The sequence below is a fragment of the Hydra viridissima genome, unplaced genomic scaffold (assembly GCF_058129835.1).
Source record: "Hydra viridissima isolate aposymbiotic clone 2 unplaced genomic scaffold, HvirCarnegie_v1 scaffold_1, whole genome shotgun sequence".
In the NCBI taxonomy this organism is placed as follows: domain Eukaryota; kingdom Metazoa; phylum Cnidaria; class Hydrozoa; order Anthoathecata; family Hydridae; genus Hydra; species Hydra viridissima.
In genome coordinates, this window is record NW_028324300.1 from 40,709,446 (window position 1) to 40,732,704 (window position 23,259).

Genomic DNA, 23,259 nt, shown 5'->3' on the forward strand with positions numbered 1-23,259 from the left:
ATTTTTATGAACTGTGTAGGGGTTTCTTGTTAATATTATACATACTTTATAAAATATAAATAGATTACTTTTAATTTTTAAATAGTAAAATACCATATTAATAAAAAACCAATATTTATGTAAATACCTAATAACTTTTTTTGTTAGATATTTTATATTATATTTATAATATTGTTTTGATTTAGAAAATGTTTATTGAAATAATAAATTATAAAAGAAGCGTTACATTAAATTAAAAATTCTATATAAAATATGTATAATAAATTATTTAACGCGTTTTTATTTAACTCGTTTTATTTAAACAATAATCTTTAGTTAAAACAAAGTTGAATAAAGCAAAATCTGAAGTAAATTTCAACTCACAATTTTTTATTACTATTCTAGAAATTTATTAAAGAAATTAAAGAAAATACGTTTTAAAATATTATAAAATTTTTAAATGTTGTATTGCTGAAGGCCCACCGGGAAATGTCCCGGAGTCCCGGTGGCCTAATCCGCCCCTGTTACTATACAAATGATTTGGCATTGAGCTGGTATTTTTATTGTACTTTAGCTCTTTGTTGCAAATTTCGTTTGTTAATGCATCTTTATATTTACACATGGTTATTGTAGAGTCATTGTTTTTTACAAAATAATTCCAGACTTTACTTTTATGAAAATTATAATTCAACATTTTGGTTCTACCATAAAAAGAGAACAAAAGTAAATAAAATTTAAATTAAAATTAATTCAAAGGAATAGCATAAAATCTCTTCATCGTTCTCTGTCGCTTCGTCTCTCCTAAGTTTAGTCGCACGGCTTTTAAGTGCGTTCGTAGTAGAATTCCTTCGTGCGAAAGTATTCTCCAAAGGGATTTATTTTTATACACCAATCTTTAATACTGTCTAAAGGGAGTTAAACCAATCGTTGATAGTGTCCATTGTGAAATATTGTGTACCAATCATTACATAATGTATTATATTTAATTAAATATAAGAATACTACTTGTAATTTCATTTGAATTTAAACAAAGAGAATTTTAAAAATGTTAATTTTTTTAATTCTCTCTGTTTAAATTCAATTGAAATTATGTAAGCAGTATTCTTACATTATTTTATCTTATATATTATCTTATTTAAAAGTGATATAGAGATAAGAAATGTTAATTTTTTAAATTCTCTCTGTATCATCTTTCACAGCAATTAAAAAATTAATAAACAGTTTAATTTGATAAAACAGTGGCGTAGCGAGGTGGAGACAGATTGGGCCGGCTAAAACTTATCTGGGTTGACAGATTTATTAAACTTCATACATTTTTCGCATCCCTAACTGAGTACCATAACACATTATTTAACATTTTGTTTTAAAAAGCATTAACTGCTTACTATAATGAGAAAAAGGAAACATATTAATGAAGTTGTGCTACATACAGTAACCATAGAGTTAAGTTTATGTGATACAGCAAATTAGGTTCAATGTTCAGCTATTTTGGCTGACTTAAAAAACCGTTATTAATAATATTCTTACGCACGGCTCTTACTTTATAAATGAATCGGTGAATGTTAAAAGGGCAGAAGTCCAACAATGTAAACTTTCGGGAAACTAAAAAAAACAGCACTACTTACTCAGTAAATTTTTTTTAATGGTTTAACAACTTTTTTTTGAAGGGGATAATGTTTTTTACCTTAAAAGCTAACATATTTTTTTATATTTATTTTTAAAGAACCTACAAACCAATTAACACTGTGGACTTCAGCCCTTTTAAAATTTAACAAATAATTACTGCTTTTTTTATTATGATTTTATTTTTGGGCTATAGAAAATAATGTCACAAACTGCAATAAATCTTTACAAAGTGTATATTTATGAATTGTTTATACATTTTAACAAAAATTATAATGAAAAAAAGTTCAATTACAGAAACTTAATCAGCTCTGCTTCTCCATCGTTGCTTTCTGCTGTAGGCCATTTCAGTAGTTCATTATAAAAGTCAATATGGTCAAGTGGGATATACTTAATACACTTTCTTAAGTCATTCAGTTTAGCAGATTTTATTGGAACCTTTCCGTTTGGGAAAAGTAGCTGTTCTGGCAGGTTCACTTTGCTTTGAGTATTTTTTTCTCATCATAAAAGTATGTTTGACAATACCATTGATAATTTCACTGGCTTTAAATTGACCTATGTTGTCACAATCGTATTGAAAATGGTGAAATTTGCTTATTGCAAACTGAGTTTGTTGGTTTCTGGGTTTACCTATTGTTTCGATTGAGGTAACGTTTTTATTATAGTGAACTGGCCACCAACTTTTAACATTGTAAATTAGAGATGAACTCTCTACATCAACCACTAAAAACTTTCTTTGATTACTACATTTTAATATAATTTTTTTTATTTCTTGAATGCTGTACACTCTGTCATGCCTTCTTAACTCTCTTTTTATAATCGAAAAGTCAGGGTCACAGGGCAAAAAGCTGTGCCCTTTGATTTGGAAAAACTGATTGACCTTTTTAATCCACTTATTGTCAGTAAGCGCCATAAAAACTTTTGAAAAGAAATGGTTTTTATTTTGCCCCCCACAATTATCGGCATAAAAGTTGAGTTCATCATACTCTTGAGGACAGGTAGACAGGTAGTGCAAAAGAAAGGAGCAAGTTTCATTTGGAGACTTTCTAGCCTGCCCCTCGTGATAAAGGTAGAGTGTTGCAGCGTTTCTCTTAACATCATGAATAGAAAATACACAAACCGTTAACTGCCTTAGGTAAAATAACTCTTGCACAGGTATTTTGGGCAGTGAAATGTTTTGCATATAATCTATGGCTAGGGACAAAGCATTTACATTTTTTTCTTCCCTGGCGTCCTGTACATCTTGTTTTATGGCTTCGTAAAACTTCTTCGCGCGTCTGTTATGTACTGCCAATTCTGTTACTGCTGCTTGCTTAGCAACTTCATTAAGGTGAGGTGATTTTATCTTAAGCTTTAACTCTTCGCATATGCAACATGTGTCTACTTGATATTGCCTAAAGCGTAAATGAAAGTGCTCATTGTAGTAGTTGTAATAGGACTTGTAACTGAACTTTACCCCTTCATTTTTTTTCATGAATAGTTCATACATTAATTTCATGTTCAAATCTTCACTCAAAAAATACCTTTCCTTTCCGCCATAGTGGATCAATTTTTTTGGAAAGGAGTCTATGTGAGCGCATACCTTAGCTAGTATATCATGGCTGGTAATGTAACTCGTATGTACTCCTCTCAAATCTTTAACTGCTTTTCCATCCATTTTTAAACCCCTTACTCTTCGAATCCTCTTTTCTGACACAGAAAATATTGATAAAAATGCCACAACACATACCTGTACTCGTTTATCTCCAATCAAAACATGTTACTTAAATTCCTTTTTGTTTCCGCCGTTACTTTTTCTTTTTCGTATAGTATCTTCATTGACATCACGACTATTTCCTTTGCTATCTCTTGAACCAGGCCTCTTCCTCACAATATCCATAACGTCAATCAAGCCGTGTAAAAATAAATCCTGCTCATCTTTTTTATTGAACTGGCTGTAGAAGTTTTTAAATGCATCATCGAGGTTGTTTTTGCCAATAGATTCAAAACACTTTCTTGAACAACTAAAAAAAAAACATGATGTAATTTTACTTTATAAAAAAAATTATAGATAGCCTTGTCTAGGAAACAAAATAGAGTTTAAGTTAAAATACGATAAGTAATTGTAGACTACCCTAAAAATGTCATTCTATTGTCTTTGGCCTACAAATATTTACAACCTAAACACGCAATCAACCACCTAGGTCTATAGGCCAACTATAAATTACAGAGCCTAAATCTGACCAAATTTTAGACAAATTAAATTTGAAATACAATATGACATAGGCCTGCCATGAAATTAAGAATTATTTTGTATTATCTCTTACCTGCATGGATCTCTGATAGACTTTGCATCAACTTTTTGTCCCCTGTGGTTTTTATATGCCACACCAGTAAGCCTAGCTTTTTTAATCTTGTTCCTTTTATAATCGTCTGGGTTTCTTATCTTTTTTTTATAACTTGTATGATCGGATTCACAACCACTATCATCCATTCAAAAAAGCAGTTAATCAATTTAAATCACTATTAAAATGATCAAATGTAATAAATCAACTTTATTTACCACGCTGTTGTACAATCAAAACAACAAAGTGATGTTACGTATGGTCCGCTATCTTCCATTTTTATTATTTGTTATCGGGATATTTGTTTTTTTTTTTATATATTATCATTTTTTACAAGAACTGAATCCAAACTAAGCGCAATTTCCCAGCGCTATTTGTAATCCGTGGGGATTAATTTAGCGCTAAGCCGATTAGGAGTGACGTCAATGGGCGGATTAAAATAGCGCTGTGAAATTGCGCTTTGTTAGTTTGGATTCAGTTCTTGTAAAAAATGATAATATAAAAAAAAAACAAATATCCCGATAACAAATAATAAAAATGATTGATTTTGATGAGGAAGGAGAAATAACACAAATAATAGAGGAAATTATACAGAGAGGAGGCCGAGATTTAATTGACAGAGCAATAAATCGATTAGGTGAAATTATTAATCCTCAACAAGCCCTACATAGTACAGCTATCGATATCAATACGCCTGGTCCCCCTAATATACAAACAGCAACAGGCGTTAAAAGAAGAAGAGAGGCAGGTTTAGAAACTCCAGATTTAACATTTCCTGGATCATTAAATACACCTTCATTACCAAATAATAGCACAATGAGTCAAGGAGGGAATTTGATGATTGAAAATGTATCAGGACTTCCAATACGAGATATATTAAAAAATTTACATGCCTGTGAAAGTCATGATAAAAAAATTAAGTTAAAATCTGTTTACTTTATGATTGGAGATAACACTCAAACAAAACCAAATTATATTCCTTGGCAAAGTGTAAGAGCATGTCATAGTATAGAAACTATTGCAGAACATATGAGAAATGTTGAATTTTGGAGACCTCATTCAGCAACAGTTATATTTTCTAAAGCAAGAGCATGGATTCAACAACCGCCTGCAAATGTTATAGGAACAAATTAAAAAGATGTTGGTGATTTATGTATGAAGTTTTTAAAATTAGGTGAAGATGCTCCAATTGACCCAGCTGTTTTTTATTCTTGTGCTGATATTGTATCATGGGTTGGATATAGACACCCTGATGGTTTACCTACATTCAGAGGTATACAAAGAGATGTATATACCGGTTTTACACCGTACGCATCTAGAAAAATTTCACACAATGACCCAGGTTGGCACGAAGAAGTGATAGGATCAACACCTTTTGGAAGATTTCATTACAGTCATAAATACCATAGAGATTCACCAAAGCGATTTAGAGATGAGTTTTTTTATCCATATCAACAATATTTTCAATTTAAGGCAAATGAAAAACCATTCGGTCAAAATTTACATTATACTGCTGGAGGAGGTTCAGGTAATACGGAATGGGATTATATGATAGCTATGAGTGTACCAAGATTTGATTATTTAAGTGGTAGTTTGTATAAACCTCATCATGAATCTTCAACTTTAGCTATGAAAAAAAAATTTAATAATTATTGGAATTGTCAAGGTACAACCACTGATGTTTTACAGGATATTATTGTTCCACAAGAATTTGAATACGGTTATACTCGTATGAATACTCACAAATTTGGAGCAGCACATATTGTTATTAATGACGAAGGTGGAAGACCAAAAGATCCTGGTTCTAAATCATTTATAGGTTGTCCACAGGAAAGACAAACTGGTACTAATAACGAAATGAAATGGGTAGATTCTTATTTACATCCTCAATTCCAACCTTATTTTGAGAATAATGTAATGATGCCAATAATATACAAAGCACAACAAGAATGTTATTCCGCTGGAAATTTACCTGTTGAATTTGTTTATCAAGTTGAAATTGAGCACGAAATTGAAGCATATATCTCTAATAGGGAAGGAATTCCTAATGATATTTATAGAGAATTTCAAGATTTAGCCTTAACAAATGGTATAACTGATTTTAGTGAAAAAATAAATTTACGAGACAAATCAAAAAATATTAAGTATTTTTTATCACATTTAATTGGAGATGTTCCTGGTAAAGGAGGATTTCAAGCACCTTATGAAGTTGTAAATTTTTACGGACATAGAACTTATTATATACCCGCATGTTTTCCTTTTTTAGATTATGACCCACTTGTATAATTATTCAACTTTATTTTGTTCATGAATAAATGTACAACTATAATTATTTACAATTATTCTTCGTCTCCCGAATAACCTTTTAGTTCTTCCAAATCTTCTGTATATTGCACTCGATGTTGTAGAGTATTGTATTTTTCGTACAGATGACACAGTACCTGATGTTTGTGTAGTCTGATCAAGTGTAAGTACTTTGCAATTTTGGAGCTAGATAAAGGTTCATGCATACAATATATATAACATCTATTAGATATTGCTTCAAACTCATTAGAACAAAATTTAGTAATATCTGGTGCATAATTTCCATTCATAGTAATTATAGTTGGTGTGCATGGTAAATTCATATTATCTTTGTACTTTACATTTGCAATTTGATTTGTATTGCCTTCTAAAAGTTTTTTAAATTCTTGAGCTACAGATAAAGTAGGAATAAAAAATTCTCTTACTCTTCTAATTGAAGCATAAACACAATTACTAAGCCAAAATTCACTTAAAGTATCTTTATGAGGCGGCAATACATTTCCAATTTCAAATGTTGAAAAAGATCCCGTTATTATATCTGCTAAAAATGTTTTACCTGTATTTGTTGTTCCAACCAAAGCTAAAGTAACTCTTTTTTTTATCTTTTAATGTTAAAACATCAAATATATTCATTAACAATGCATCATGTCCTAACCCATTAAAATGAGAAATATCGTTTAAATAACTTCGAAATAAACCGCTTAATCGTTTTATTGTTTTAGAACGATCTATTTCTGTTAAGTTATATTTATCAGTAAAAGTGCAAGGTATAAAATTAGATTGTGCAACTGTAAAACCTTTGTTTATTATTTGATTTGTTAAATTATATGGTAACTTTAAGTAATTATCCATTAATTCTTTATCAGTATTTAAAATATATAAAAAATGTCTCATTGAACATATTTTATGCTTTATAAATAATTTTAAAAATTCAGATGTGCTATGCTTACTAGTGCTTACAATGGGATCCTTTTTTACAACATTTAAAATTGTATATACCTCATTTTCAAAGTCAGTCTTCTTCAAATTCTCCTTTAAAACGTTTGTAGATATTCTTGTATTCAAAGGAGGCTTTTCGTTTCTTAGAGTGGAAACTACTAACTTCTTCGAGGGTAGGGACTTCGAGTTTGTTCTTTGGCATATAATTTCTGTAGTGGATAGGGCCTTTTGCATTGTCTGTAATGTTTGCATAGCAGACGTTACACTCTTGGCACTGGCGATCACATGGTCCAGATTTGTAAAGAAACTTTTGTCGCTGGTATTCCAAAGCGTTTTCAAAATGCTCTCTAGATTCAATTTGTCGGATTGAGATGCTGTTACCGCAAATAGCACAATTAGAGGAATTAGCGGACCTACTTGTGTGCAAGCACTGGCTGCAACTTCCATTGTGTCTAAGTTCGACTGGGCACTCACAATCTCGTTGACCTGTTTCAGAATTTTTAAAGAGGAACTTGTCACATCGTAAACACCGTCCGCGGGTACAGCTCGCGAAATACCTATTAATGATGCTCCTAATTGTTTGTACTGGTGTACCGTCAGGGTGAGATGGCAAAAGTACAATTGTATGGTAATGCACTCCCATACCACATCCTTCGTGCTTGATTTCATGGACTTTTTTGCCTTCCTATGAGAAGAATTCGCCGCAGCTACCGTAAGAGCTAATAACGTGCACGGGAGTAGAGCGGAGTGTTTTTGGGCTTTCAACTCCTTCAAAAAATAAAACATGGGCACAGGTTTCAAGGATTTTTTCCATTTTGAAATAAACAGTCTTTTTTCTATTAATTGTTCGTTATATTCAGCATCAAAATTAACGTTTTGACACTCGTTTTGTTTTATCTTTAAATTAACTTTAGCTTCAACAAATTTTTTAAGATCTTGTACTTCTTTGTAATTAAAATTACCTCGTGGTGGTAAGTTAACTCCGTTTGTAAAAGCTAAGATTTTATTAGCAGCAATAGAAGGATTAATGGTTGGCGGATAAATATTGAAATCGACGTCGTTATTAACAACCTCTCGATTTTTTATGTAATTTTTCGCTTCTTCTTGATTACAGGGTATTGTTTCTTCCTCTTGTTGCTGTGTCTGTGCCAAAAATACCGCTAAAATTTGATCATCTTCACTATTTTGTGAAAAATCAAATAAATTGTCAGCCATTTTTTACAAGAACTGAATCCAAACTAACTAAGCGCAATTTCCCAGCGCTATTTGTAATCCGCCCATTGACGTCACTTCTTATCGGCTTAGCGCTAAATTAATCCCCAATGTTTATGGCCATATACTATAGGTCACATGGGGATTAATTTAGCGCTAATTTAGAATTAAATGGTTTTTTAACGCTCCAATAAGATTTAAATTTCCCAATAGAATGGATCGTTCGAAGAACCGTCCGTTCGTCAACATCCAGTTTAAAATTTCTCTTTATTTCAGCCGCTGTTATCTTTCTATTCTTTCGAACCTCTCTTATAGTTAATCTGTCCTCTCTGGCAGTTGTTTTACGCCTTCTTCCGCTCCCTTCTTTGCGTTTAAAACTTCCCGTCAAATAATACTTGAACAAAAATCTTCGAATTGTAGTGCACTGTCAATTCAATTTTTGGTCTGTGTATCCACTTTCATGCCATGCCACAATTTGGCCCTTTTCAAACTCAATAAGTTGTTTTCTTATCTTTTTTTGAGTTGTCTGGCCCATTGTTCGACTTGGGTACTTTTATAGAAAAAGCGACAATTGAAGCGAGAAAAATAATTTAGGATAACGTGTTCGCTCACAATAAATATTTCTTTTCACAACTCGCCAAAAATTTATCCGGAATTCGACATGTCTAGCTCTAATTGACAAATAATAAAATGACGTAAACATGTGTTTGTAGTTTGCCCAAAGATATCTCTAGAATATTAAAGATACACTATTAAAATGAATTATTTCTTCCTGAAATAGTATTAAAAAATATATATATTGTAAAGAATATTTGATTGTCATTCTTTTTTGTTTTAATTTTTTGAGAGTTTACCTAAGCTTTTTTTTTGTCGGACACTGTAAATTAGTTTCTCCACTTGTTCTGGTTGCAGTTTGGTCCTTTTGTGAGTGACAATGGCACCTCCAATACTAAAGACTCTTTCAGAAGGTGCAGATGAGGCTTTCAGAAGGTGCAGATGAAGCTGACACACAGAGCCACTTCCTGGCAGCTTCGCCCAAGAGAGGAAACTTGGCCTTGTTCTCAGATCAGAATTGGAGTACTGGCATATCACATCCAGGCATAGCAGAATACATTCCGAATTAAGTCTGGATTTTGGATTTTGTTGGAACTGTGGCTGGCAATGGGGCAGGATCATAACCTCTACTGCCACTTCAAAAAGAAGATCATCACTAGGCACAAGTTGTGGAGCGGCGGAAGCAGTAGTTCTGGATTCTTCAAAAGACTTCAACCACTTTTTGTGGCAATCATGATCTGTGATCAGTGCTTTGTAAGCAGCATCGTAGCCTTCAGCTGTAATTTTTTTCAGTCCTTTTCTTTGATGAAGGGGGTTCAACATGTTGCCAACATGGTAAAAAATGTTTGTAGCACCACAGGCAGGAAATCGATCCAGCAGGTTCTTGATGAACTTTCGAAAGAACAATTCAGCAGCAGGAGAGACACCACTTTGCAAGGCTCTTTCAGCCCTAACATGTAGAGCATAGATATGAGCAATAACCCTGTGGATTGTGGGCACTTTTTCAGCTGAGATTGATTCTGACACACCAGCAACTCGTCCAACGAATGGCAAAACCTCGTCAAAGAGATCAAATTGATCTTCTGATGGAATTACCTCAGCCAGATTAAATGGGTCACTTCCTGGATTATTCTTCATTGACAAGAGGACTCAACGCATTTTGACAATGCTTTCCAGTATGAAAAAATAAGAATTCCACCGGGTCTTGACTGGAGTGATGACTTTGAGATATTTGATGGCAACCTTGTCTTCAACTTCATCATCCTCAAGCATAAATTTGATTTCTTTCTTGATTCTTTGCTCAGACATAGGAGATTTGTGGCACCTTTTGGACAGACTGATGGCCATAGTTAGAGCACTGCAAAAATTGAGTCCATCAACTTTTTTGCATGTTTCAAAAGTTTCTGTAGTAACCAAATTGATAAGGTGGTCAGCACATTTCAAGGAGTGATCGGCATGCTTGCTCTTTGGAATTAACGCAATCATGTTTTGAGCCGATTCATGTGTGAAGGTGACTTCTACATCTTTGGCAGTGTCTTCACGAATTTCAACAACATACCTAAAAGTAAAGGACAATAATTAACATATCGTTATTTATTGTTATTTCTCGATATCTCTCGAAAAGTCTTGAAAAGTAACTTTATTATAACTTAAGTTAAGGTATAAAAATTGAAATTATTGATTTTTAAATACTTATAGTTATAAAAAAAGTTACTTTTCAAGACTTAAATTAAAAGTGCCTTGATAACAAAGGCTAAATTAAGTTTAAAACTAAAAAATTCGTAAATATCAAGAAAATTTTGATTACAAAAAATAGTTTTAGTGTAAATATTGATAATAAACGCAAAAATTACTTTTTCAATTAGTTTAAAACTAAAAAATATCGAGAAAACTTGATAACTATGGAGAAATTTCAATAGATTTCAATATCAACTGGATTGATGTAGTGGAGAGTGATGGCCATATATGGATCATTATTTCTAGAAGACCAGAGATCAGAAGACAAGCTGATTTGAGAAGATTTGGCCAGCCCTTGAGACAACACTGTTTTGACAGCCCTCTTCACGTTGCGGTACAACAATGGCAACCTAAAAACAAAAGAAAATTGTCATGAATATCCTAAAATATGACAAAAAAAGTTTTTTTTTATAATTTCAAAAAAAAAAATTTGAGCGAAAAGGTGGTAGAAAAATGAATTTTTTTTCTTTTTTAAGGGAATTTAAGACCACTGGGAAATATAATACAATATAAGACCACTGGGAAAGGGTAATCAAAATTTTATACCAATCAAAACAAATACACCCCATAATCATTTATTTTAACAATATAACGGTATAACAATTTCATACTTGGTCCGGGAATACGTAGAAGCTGCTTTGACAGTGTATTTTGGGCAGTCTTGCTTCATGAAATCCTTGAAGGACTAAGTTTCAATCAGATTGAAGGGCAAACTAGCTCTGGCTAAAAATTTAGTGATCTCCAAGTCCATCCGAAGCTGCTCGGGTTGTTGTGGCCGGTACTTCTTGTACTTATCCAAGGTAGTTTGATAGCCTGCTTTTAATGGTGAAGCCAACTTTCTCTTCTTAATTCTTCGGCAAAGCACTACGGATCTCTGACACCTCTTTCTTCTTCTCTTTGCTTTTCATAGTTGGCATCCTGAGTGTAGACTCTTTCAACTTCACCATATTGTGTGTCAGCCTGAAGCTTTTTTTCCAAATTGGTCTTTTCCAACTCACAAAGCTTTTCAATATGAGACCTTAATCCAGATGTGTTCATTTGCTTTATTTGAAGTTAAGAGCCACACTCCTTGCATTTTGCTCTTGTAACCCTTTGCCCATCCACAACTGACACCTCTTCATAGTATTTCCAAAAAGCAGATCTTGGCCTCGGCATGGTGATGGTTAAAGATGGCCTGGATGCTTCAGGTATTAGTAAATAATCCAATTTTCACTAAATAATAAAAGAAAAAAAAGTTTTAGTAACTCAAAAATAAATCTTTCTCAGGAGCTTGATTAGGCACGCCACGTAGATTTTAAGACTTTCTAAGTACTTGTCTTTTCCCAAAAAATGGTTACTTTTAGCCTAAGTTCGTTAAAATACGTTACAATTCGTTAAAAGAATTCTACTGTTAATTTTAAAATGCCATTTTTTAACAAAAAGTCACCTTTAAAAGTATGCTTAAAGCCTAAGCTAAAGGTATTCTTTAAAATACGTGACAACTCCTTAAAAAGAGTAAAAGCTATGTTAAAATCAATAATTTATTCTACTGTTACATTTAAAATGCTGTTTTTAACAAAAAAAAACTCACCATTAAAAGTCTTCTTTAGTTGATTTTTCTTTAAATTTCTTGAATTCTATTTGATATTTAAAAAATTATAAAATTTGTTGTGGTTTTTTAATTTTCAAAACAATAACAAATTAACGAGTTAATCTGAAATTATAGATGTTCAATTTTTGCTTATGTTGAAGTGATCGAGCTATATAAAAGTAGGAAAAATTTGTTAAAAAATCAAAAAATATCGATATCTCTCGATATTTCTTGATACAGTTGTATCCCGTTAACTCGGACCCTGGATAAGTCGGACTTTTATCAACTCGGACGGAATTTCAATTCCCCTTGAACATTCTCTATGAACTTACTGTAAAATCATCCGCTTAAGTTGTACCCTGGTTAAGTCGGACCAAAAAACTTTACTACTAAAAACTTTAAAACAACTGTAGTTGTACATGCAAAAAACAGGTTTCAATAAGTATTAAGACCTGGTAAAGATATATTTACCTTTTTTATTAATCAAATCAATATTGACTCTTCCTTACCTCATGAATTTCCTAGCCTGATGCAGTTTTTAACTTAAAAATATGCGCCAACAGCGCATATTTGTTAGTTAAAACATTCATTAGTAAAAAAAAATTTTTTTTATATGTGTACGTTACTGTAAACTGTAAGTGATGTGCAAAATTGTTCACCAAGCTAATTATGTGTTTTAATAATTTGTGGCTATGAAAATAGCCGTTTTTAATTGGTTTCCTATTACAGTGAAGTTTTTATTCGCTTTCTGCATGGCACTGGTTCTTCATTGATCTCAAAGTGAACATCTTCGTGGGAATTGCCATCTTTTATTTGTCTGAACACTTTTTGATTTTTAATGGTTTTATCGTTATAACCAAAATCACGGACATATGGATTATCCTTGTGGGAACCAATTTGGCATTCATGGCCAAAGTAATTTTCAAGCGGATCTTGACAAAATCTTTCTGTTAATATATAGGACACGCCATTAGAAAGTAAAAATGTTATCAATTCAACAGCCGAGTTCACTGTAATTTTTCACTGTAATATTCCTTCGTAGATTTGCCATGATATAAACATTTTACTTCTATCATTTAGAGTAAAATTACCCGGACGGTTATTGATAGAACTTAACCATTTCTCGAAATAAGGCAAAAATTCTGTTTACAGCCAGTTCAAACTATTGTCATGAAGAGAACACAATCGATTCACAAGGATTAGTAATGTTCATAACATCAAAAAAACTGTTGAACAAAAGTTAGCTGTTGCAAAAGTATCTGGAGATCCATAGTTAAGAAGGGCTTTACTAACAGTAGTGCTTAAACTTTGTGCGGTCAGTTTGACATTCTTAACAGAACAAGATGACAACTTAATGTGATCATATGACAATTTTGGAAGCAGATGTAAACCACATTATTGATCTTCCTTAAAAATGTCTGCTATGTGACTCCATAGAATGTTTAAACCATCATTCCACATGTATCTAGTACATTTACCAGAGCCAGAGCTGTAAATACAGTTTCTTGTTGTTTTAAGAAGATGTGGAGGGTCAGCTATGAAGTAAATATATCTTTCAGGATAATATAAATTCATAGTTTTATATGTGACAACTGCATCCTTTTTCACATTAGAATTTGGGGAACGTGAATGCATTTGAAAAAATTTTTGGTTAGGAGAAATTTTTGAAAATTTGAATTTGAAAATTTGCATTTGAAAAAATTTTTGGTTTGGAGAAGCACCATCACAAGTTGTTGCCATTACTTTTAACTTGCATTCCAGTTCACATATACCAACAGCTTTCCAAAATAATGGAAAAATTTGGCTTGATATTCCAATTTTTGCAAAATTAGCTAGTGTAAATTTAAAAGGGTTAGCTATACTGCGAATCATAAATACAAGAACATGAGTGGCTACTGTATCAATTTTTTTGTAAAGTTGCATAGTTTAAATCTATATCATAAAGGTCAACAAATCCTATAATTTCTCCTGTGTGTTTATCCCATACAAGATTTTCTTGAATTTTAATTTCATCAAACAACAATACAGTATATTTTTCTATGTCACTAAAATCTTTTACTTTAAGTTTTAACTCTTTATTAATATCTGGATTGAAACCACGCTGAGGATGAATGTAATTCTTGTAGTCACGAAGACGACGACGGCTTGGTAATACAAGAAAGCCGTCGTACCAGATTTTTTATCAAAGCGAATATCCTCATATTTGCTAGGAGACTTTGCACAAAGGCTAAGGCAATACCGTATAATCATAGGATGATATCGCACAGATGTTGGATTTGACAGTAGGTATTTTTGTTGTTCAGTCTAAAACAAATTCATAAATAGTTAAACATACAAATCAAAAGCATTTGACATTAGGTTTTCATATTGTCATAAAAATCAGACGTTACTCGTAATGAATTTTTCTGAACTTCATCTTGCATGTTTTTCATTTCTTGTTTCGAAATGGCATTTTCGGAACGAAAGTTTTGCATATTAAGTTTAATTCTATCACGTGAAGTTATGGAAATAGAGACATTTAACTGAGCAGGTTTTGTCAATGTTTCAGCTTTACGTTTTACAACCTTTTGAAGTTTAGTATTTTGTGACAATTCTAAAGTTTTACATTCATCACAAATATTGCCAGATTTTATCAATAAAAAACACAGAGTTGACCTATTAAATTCACTCTCAAATGTAGTGATTGATGCAACACTTGTATTGTACAATTTTGTAAGAATATGTTATTTAAAACAGCTTGAGTCAGATGCAACACCTTGATACAAAGAATAAGTTGATAAAGAGGAATTATACTTGATAAAGTAACGTTTTTAACTGATTGCTTATAACTCAAATATATATCATGCTTATCAGGTAAGTTCCGAGCAAAAAATCGTATTGTAAATATAAGGCTAGGTTGAATATACACTTCATATTGGGGTTGTAGGTGAATGTTGTCTACTTTAAAAACTTTCACTAAATCTTTCGATATAACAAGTTCCCATGATTCCTAGTTCAGTATGCTGACGCGATCTATAAACTCTTGAAATGATTTATAGAAAGAATGTGCATGATTTTGAAAATTGCCTAAATCATTGCTATCTTTTTTTGATGTTATACTTAATGTCGAAAGTCTTGTCTTTTTTAATGAACTAAAATAAACAAAATAAAGAATTACATAAAGAGAAAAATTAAAGCTTATATACTGTTTTTGAAATTGTTACCTGGATGTTTGAACACTCCCTATTGGTAAATTTTGAGAGATCCTGGTATAAGTCTTGCTCTAGTTAAATCTATAAACACACACACACACACACACACACACACACACACACACACACACACACACACACACACACACACACATAAATTAGTAGAAAATCACTTAACAAAAATTTTTTCTTGTTTTACACAGTGTTTTATCAATTAAGACTCATCAGAAGTGCATTTCTGATGAGTCTTAATTAATGTAATTATATCCGGCTCTGTAATTTTGCTCACTGAAAGTTATTATTTTATAACCTTCCATTATTTTTACCACGCCATTATTCTTCGCCATTAAATAGTATCGCAGTTAGTTTTTATTAAATAGTACCGCAGCAATATATCTGTATTTGTCTATTATCTGTAAATTATCAAATCTGTACAGTACAGTTACGGTTGCTATCTCTAAATGAATACTAATTCATTTGGAGGTGGCAACCCTAGCTGTACTGTACAGATTTGATAATTTTTAAAAAACTATAATGAAAAAGTTGTTGTAATCAAAAAATATTGTTTTAAAACGTCAAGCTACAAAAATTACAACTAATAAAAGTTATTCACACTCCTTGCACATGAATTCAACTGTTTCGTGATAACTGATAATACAAGGAATACACGACCAGTTAGAACACTTTTCACATGCAATCCATTTGCTGCTTGTAGCTTCGTCCCAAAGGCTTCCGCAGGAAATACTAAGACCATTGATATGGTAGGGATTACAGCTGGCGGCAGGAAGACACTCAATAATTTGACTTAGTCAAGACCATCCAACCTTTTTTTTAAAAACCTTGAGAATTATTAAAAAAAACCTTCAGATTTACAGAAAAACCTTGGAAAGCATAAAGTTAAAAAAAAAAAGGGCTTTTTTTCAAACAAGAAAAATTAAAATAGAATGAAAAGTAACATTTTACAAATAAATGATATTTATTCATTATGTTTAGCATTGTACATTTTTGTTGCTTTTTTTGATGTTTTAACAGCTGTTCAGATGGTTTCCATTGAAAACACGGTATAGTAGCCTCGGGAAACATTGTTTTCATAGCTAAAATACTTGATAATGTCCCATCCAACTTTAATACTGATCTCTCAAGACATTTGTTTTTTTTTTACAAAACTAAACAATCGTTCTAAATTAGCGTTACTGTGGGGAATAATGAGAACAATTTCAGCTAATTTTGGTAGCAGTTTAAAACGTTTAACTAAAGTGTTGGGAATTACCATTTTTGAAATGTGGTACCATAAAACGTCAATTCTGTAGTGAAACAAAGGTTCACCTCCAATATCATCAAGAATCTTTTTAGGTATCTTAACTTCCTCAAAAACATCATCAAAATCATTGTTCTTAAAAATCTGATAATCGCTAAACTCATCATAGAATTCATCAGGTTTGATACCATTCATCAAGTATGGGAACTGGTCATAAAAATACTGAACTTGCTCCCTCTTCGGGTTTTCACGGTCTAAAACATCCACCCAACCAGCATTAACAATTAAATTGTCATTAAGAGGAAGTTTGTGCTTAATATATTTAAGAGACGACTTTAAAAAAATAGTAAGCAGCATCATGAAATTCTTTATATTGTTTTTGTGAAATATCTCCTGTTTCAAAGAGTTGCCTGAGTTTTTGTTTTGTTAGAACTCCAAGATAAATATCTTGAGTATCAATATAATTTTTTGAATCTTCTAAGTCTATTTCTAAAACCGATGAAATGTTTTTCAGTTTGTTTGGTAGAATAATTGCTGATTTTAGACAATGAATTGTTGGCTCTTCTCGCTGCAATAGTAGATTGAAATGTGAAAACAAAGGTAATGCTGAAGTTAGAAAAAGAATTGCTGGTTCCAAAATTGGATTCATCAGCAAAACTTTTAATTGAAAAATAAGCTTTCAGGCTTGTATAATTGACAATAGCTCTTGAAATACATTTCTCTAAAGATAGCCATCTATTTGATAGATGCTTTAGAATGCCTTGATATTCTTGATTACTAAATTCAAAGTACTCTCTCATTTTGCCTTTTCGTTTTGCACTCTTATCAAACCAATAGTACAAGTCAATCATAACATTTTCGACATTTAATGCAATATAATCACAAAAAACATCATGTGCTTTACTAGCAGCTAAGTGTGCAAGATGACAAGGGCAGCCACCAATAAAGATAATTTTTTTTTTTCTAAAAATCTTGATGCAACTGAATTTCTTTTTCCAATCATAGAGTTTGTATTATCAACACTTAAACTTATGCAATTTTCCCATGGAATTACATATACTTCATATTTTTTATCTATAGATGAAAAAATAATAGTAGCCTTTGCACAATCAACTCCAGATGTAAAGCACATATCAAAGAAATGACATGTTATTGTTTTTGAGCGGTTAGCATCAAATATTTTGATACATATAGGATTCATCTTATTAATGCCAGAGTCATTCGATCCATCTGTGCCTAAGGAATATGGATGAACTTTACAATGTTTTACAATGTAATTTCGACAATGTGGAGCAAATGATTCGTTTATAATAGCCTTTGTTTTATTTCGACTTGCTGCATACCTCTTGGCAATTTTAATGTCTGGAAAAACCTCTTTAAAAAGAGATGTAAGATGATCGGAGGTGACTAAAGAAATGTTGTGCTGAACCTAAAAGTTTGTTACCATGACCTCAGCATTAATTACTTGATTATCTAATGTTGTGTAAGTTTTTAAAAAGTTATTTAAAGAAGTTTGCTTTTTTAATGCAATAGCATTTGCTTTGTGACTGTTTTTTTGCAATGATCAGATACATCTTTAACTCCTTGATGATGACAAGTTAGTTTTTTAACACACGGAACACAGTAAAATTGGTAAATATTACCTTTAACAGCCCTAACAGGGTAATCTTGGCACCATGTTGAGTGAAATTTGCATTTATATGTTTGCTTTGACGCAATTTTTAAAAATTCGGATTTGATTTATAATATAAAAAAACTCATGTTTAAAGCTATTTATAAGGCGGAGCCGGTTTTATGATCTGTTTTGTTCACTTAACATTCATTAGTTTTTGATGTAATCACAATCTTTTTCAGAATATATATTAGTATTACTTTAAGCTAAAATATTAAGAGTAAATTGAAAAAAAAGTTCTTCGGAAAATTTTTAAAGTTTACCGTGAGAATTTTGGATCAACCGTGAAATCGTGAGGTTCGTTATAAAACCGTGAGTCTCACGGTAAAACCGTGAGAGTTGGAAGGTCTGTGACTAGTAGACATCTTTGTTGTTATGTTTTATTTCTGAGACCGTTTTCGGGGTTAAGTTTGAAAAGCTTTTTTTCTTTTTTTTTAAACTTTTGTTCTTTGAGAGTTGCTGAGTCCGATTTTTTTTTTTTCTCTAAAAACTTTTCTGGCTTCTTTTTCATCTACTTTTCTTTTTTTAGCAGCTTGTGTTGCTTCGTCCTGAGCCATTGCAGATAGTTCAGTCATGTTATAATTTGTTGTTCTTTTAATTATTGTTCCCTTTTCTTTTCTACTGGAAAGAGGCTTTAATCTATCTCTAAGCACACTGAGCACTGATTTGTTAGTATCAAAAGATGCTTGCTTAACACCATTTTTGATGCTATCTAATTCTTTGAGTAATACTTCTTTTGTTGAAAGTCTATTCATAGAGTTTTTTTAATCATAATATAATTCCTACAGAAATTAATGTTTAATGTTTAATGTCGTCGTTTCGTCATTAGTTACTAGGCTTTGAAAAAGCGCCTTCTTAAAATGCACGCGGCCGTTGGAGAAAGATCCATGAAGCGAGTTGAAACTTTCTTGCTTTTGGAATTTAATTATTAGTTTAGATTTATTACATAAAGAATCATATGAAGATAAATAATAATCGTTAAGATCATCATCTTATAATTGAAGTAAGTATATAAAATAGTTATATATACATTTTTATTAGATAAAGTAGAAAGGATTTAAATTTTAATTAGATAAAGTAGAAAGGATTTGAATTTTAATCAGATAAAGTAGAAAGGATTTGAATTTTTATTAGATAAAGAAGAAAGGATTTAAATTTTTATTAGATAAAGTAGAAAGGATTTTAATTTTTATTAGATAAAGAAGAAAGGATTTAAATTTTTATTAGATAAAGTAGAAAGGATTTTAATTTTTATTAGATAAAGTAGAAAGGATTTTAATTTTTATTAGATAAAGTAGAAAGGATTTTAATTTTTTAAATCGTTTATATTTTTTTTGCTTTAGTTTATCTTTTTGCAGTTTTGTTTTTATTATCTTATTTTTTAGAAGGAAGATAGGGGTATGTATGTTATTTAAAGTAATACTAATGCTATTTCCATAAAATGGTTATTACTACATTGAAATTTCTGTGATGCTACTAACTATTTTTGTTCCTTTTTAAAAAATTTAGAAAAGTAAATTAAACTTTTGTGCCAACACTGACATGGCATGTCACATGTTATTGTATGTAAAGGTTAAATTTTGTTATGAGGATTACAGTTCTTATGAAGAAAAAAAAGAAGGTAAAGAGTATTGTTTGTAAACATATATTTTGTATCTTTTTAAATTTTCTCGCATCATTTTAAAAATTTTTGTTTGCACACGTTTATTGTTTGCATAAATGCTTTTTTGATATGTATGTGTATGTGGTAATAAGTGCTTTGTAGTTGTTTTATCAATGTGTTTTTATAATAATGTTTTTGTAATAATGTAAAGTGTTTTTTTACTGTTTGTGTATGTGTTAATATGTGTTATATAATTAAAAATGTGTTTAAGTATGTATATAAGGAATATATTTAACCTTATATACATATTTAAACACATTTATTGTGTTTATAGTTGGTACATATGTTTATATTATGTTGTTTCCGTGTTTTCAAAGTGCTGTGACTTGGTAAACATCTACCTGAAAATCAATTATTATATTTTAGAGAAGGAGCAGAACAAATGGCTTTAGATTGTGCAGCTCAACGTGATACGCATCTAATGGCATGGTTTAAGTTAAATACTGAAAATGAAAGAGCACATTGCTATTCTTATGTAGACATTCCTTATCACTTTATATTTGATGATAAACATTGTAAATGGAAGGTTAGACAAAGGAGTGGTAATAAGGTGATAGTAAGAATGTATAGAGTTAATCCAACTGGAGAATTGTTTTTTCTCAAACTGTTACTTTTGCAAGCAAAAGGAGTAACATCTTGGGAGGATATGCGTACTGTTAATGGTATTGTCCTTGAAACGTTTCATGAAGCATGTGTTTTGAAAGAATTGTTGTAAGATGACACTGAATGGCAGAATGCTCTTTCTGAGGCTGTTTTAACACAGACGCCAAAGCAAATTAGACAGTTGTTTTCAATTATTTTGACCTTTTGTGAATCTGACAATCCTTTACATCTCTGGAATACATGCAAAGCTTTTATGATGGAAGATTTTTTTCACCACTCAATCCCACTTCTAATAGCTGAACAAGCTACTCTTCACCAAATTGAAAAGATTATTAATCAAAGTGGTAAAATGCTGACTGATTACAATCTGCCTGTTATTGATGAGTTTATTGGCTTAAATCTAGAAAATTTTGATGAAAATTTTCAACAACTGAAATAGTAGAGTTGTGTATAAACACAACCAGCTGAAATAGTAGAATTGTGTGTAAAATGTTCTTTGCATTGGCAATGGGTGCAGAAGTTATTAACTGAAGCATTAAGTGCAGAAGCATTAACTGAAAATATGAGAGTACAAGATGGGGAAGGTGAATTTTCCCAATGGCTATTAAAACTTGGGAATGGAACAATACCTGTCAAAGAGGAGGATCCTTTTAAAGGATGCATTAAAATACCAAATCAGTGCATTATTAGAGAAAATGAATCAGTTGTTGAAAAGATTTTTGGAGATGCTGATCAAAATGATTATTCTAAACGCGTGATTTTAACACCAACTAATGTTGATTCATTATCAATGAAGAAGTGCTTGAATGTCTGCCGGGTGAGGTCAAAATTTATTTAAGTGCTGATCAAATTGATACTGATGACCTTAATGAAAGAAATAATTTTCCTGTTGAGTTTTTGAACAGCTTAACTCCTTCAGGTATGCTACCTTATTGTTAAAAATTGAAAATTGGTTGTGTAATTTTGCTACTTAGAAATTTAGATCTCAAAGCTGGGTTATGTAATGGTACTTGAATGAAAGTTTGTGCTCTTCAAAATAATTATATTGATGCAGAGGTTTTGACAGGTGTTTCTGGGGGTAAATGGGTTTTTGTTCCTCAAATTCAGTTGGCTCCATCAGATTCTAATATACCTTTTGTTCTGAAACGTCGTCAGTTTCCTGTCAGATTGACTTATTCAATGACAATTAATAAGTGTCAAGGTCAAACATTTGATAGAGTTGGGGTATATCTCAAAAAACCGTGTTTCTCTCATGGTCAACTATATGTTGCATGTTCAAGAACTAGGGCATTTAATAGTTTGTTTTTCAAAATTGATAAACATCTCATTCAAGGTATGGTAGGTGAAAAGTGTTACACAAATAATGTTTTTTTTTTTTTTATTACTTTAATATTTTTTTCATAGTTTTTGATAAATATACCTGTCATTTAATATGTTTATATGTGTTTTATGAAACCATATTTGTTTATAGCTGTATATATGTTTAAATTATGTTGTTTCCATGTTTTCAAAGTGGTGTGAGTTGGCATTATATTGAGCAAGATTGATAACCTTGCCAGCCAAGCGTTGTACTTAGCAGAGGTGTGACTTGGCAGCACTTAGTGTCAGGCGGTTTTACTGCTTTAGAGCTAGGTTGTGTTGTCTAGCCTTTTTTAATTATTCTGGAAACACAGTAATGTCTGTTAATGTTTAGCGTAATGTGTATGGGAGAGTATACAACCTTTGATCTTTAAATCTAGGGTGTTTTGATGTCCTAAATTTGAAGTAATTGAATAACTAATATTGAATATAAAAACAAATATACTTTTATGTATTTATATGTTTAGTAAAAAGATAAATATATAGTTAACTTTAAATTGGTTTTCTACTTTTGCCTTTCATATTTTAATTTGGTTTGTTATTTTCGCTGGATTTAGGTTCAAGGGTGTAAATATTCTATTGTGATGTGTTATTGTTGTGATGTTTTGTGTTGATAGACTGCTTGGCTTACCTTCACGTTGGTGTCTATTGTTAAAAATGAATAATAGGTAGTTTTATTATTGGAACTTACTACTTTTATTTATTTACTAAAAGCCAACATGCTAAAAATGCAGTTTATATCTTAATTCGATTTTTTTTTTTTAAATTTATTTTAGTATTGGTAATCCTTTGCACTTCGAAACAGATTTTATAGTTACATTTTCGATAAATGTTTATATTAACTGCCATGTCAAAATAGGTTACTATAAATAGGTAAATCGATTTTCAGTTTTTATGTGGTTTTTTTTTTCTTAAGATTTACGATTGACGCATTTATACGATTTATAAAAAGAAAACCTGATTACCTTTTATTGTAATTTTTTGTCAGTTAAAATGATGTAAATATGGAATTAGTTCAATTTTTTTTTAATTATCTCTATTTTATGCCTAATAATATTTGTTATACGTAACTTAGGGGATCTTTTTAAACGGGGGATGAATATTGTAGTTTTGCGCATTTGTCAAATATCGAGTTACTTAAATTTTATAAGGTGTTTAACTAATTAAATAGCTTAATTTTGAGGAAAGAAAAAATTCTTATATATGTTAAATTCTTAAATCATTGTTTCACATTTTATTATTCTGGTAAAAGGTCTTCATCAAAAACTTG

General features: G+C 31.1%; 2 protein-coding genes and 3 pseudogenes across 3 annotated transcripts; 1 reads left to right on the plus strand and 4 right to left on the minus strand.

Annotated features, from left to right (window-relative positions):
- Positions 1 to 23,259, minus strand: part of LOC149895014 (uncharacterized) — a 148,869-nt pseudogene that overhangs the window by 19,125 nt on the left and 106,485 nt on the right.
- LOC149895017 (uncharacterized) lies at positions 1,894 to 4,075 on the minus strand (annotated as a pseudogene).
- LOC149895018 (uncharacterized) lies at positions 8,889 to 15,393 on the minus strand. The gene is made up of 2 exons (XM_090074261.1): positions 11,510 to 15,393; positions 8,889 to 11,386 (listed from the first exon to the last, which is right to left on the minus strand). The coding sequence occupies exon 2, from the start codon at positions 10,071 to 10,073 to the stop codon at positions 9,216 to 9,218; it is 858 nt and encodes a 285-aa protein (XP_089930387.1). The 5' UTR covers positions 10,074 to 11,386; positions 11,510 to 15,393; the 3' UTR covers positions 8,889 to 9,215.
- Positions 12,967 to 19,119, minus strand: LOC149895019 (uncharacterized; annotated as a pseudogene).
- Positions 19,225 to 23,006, plus strand: LOC149895020 (uncharacterized). Of its 2 annotated transcripts, XM_090074347.1 has the most exons (3): positions 19,225 to 19,367; positions 19,874 to 19,985; positions 20,394 to 23,006. In XM_090074347.1, exon 3 carries the CDS (start codon positions 20,410 to 20,412, stop codon positions 20,740 to 20,742), a length of 333 nt encoding a protein of 110 aa, XP_089930473.1. In that variant the 5' UTR covers positions 19,225 to 19,367; positions 19,874 to 19,985; positions 20,394 to 20,409; the 3' UTR covers positions 20,743 to 23,006. The 2 variants fall into 2 exon arrangements, with proteins under 2 accessions (XP_089930473.1, XP_089930464.1); XM_090074338.1 differs by lacking the exon at positions 19,225 to 19,367 and having other exon boundaries at positions 19,790 to 19,985.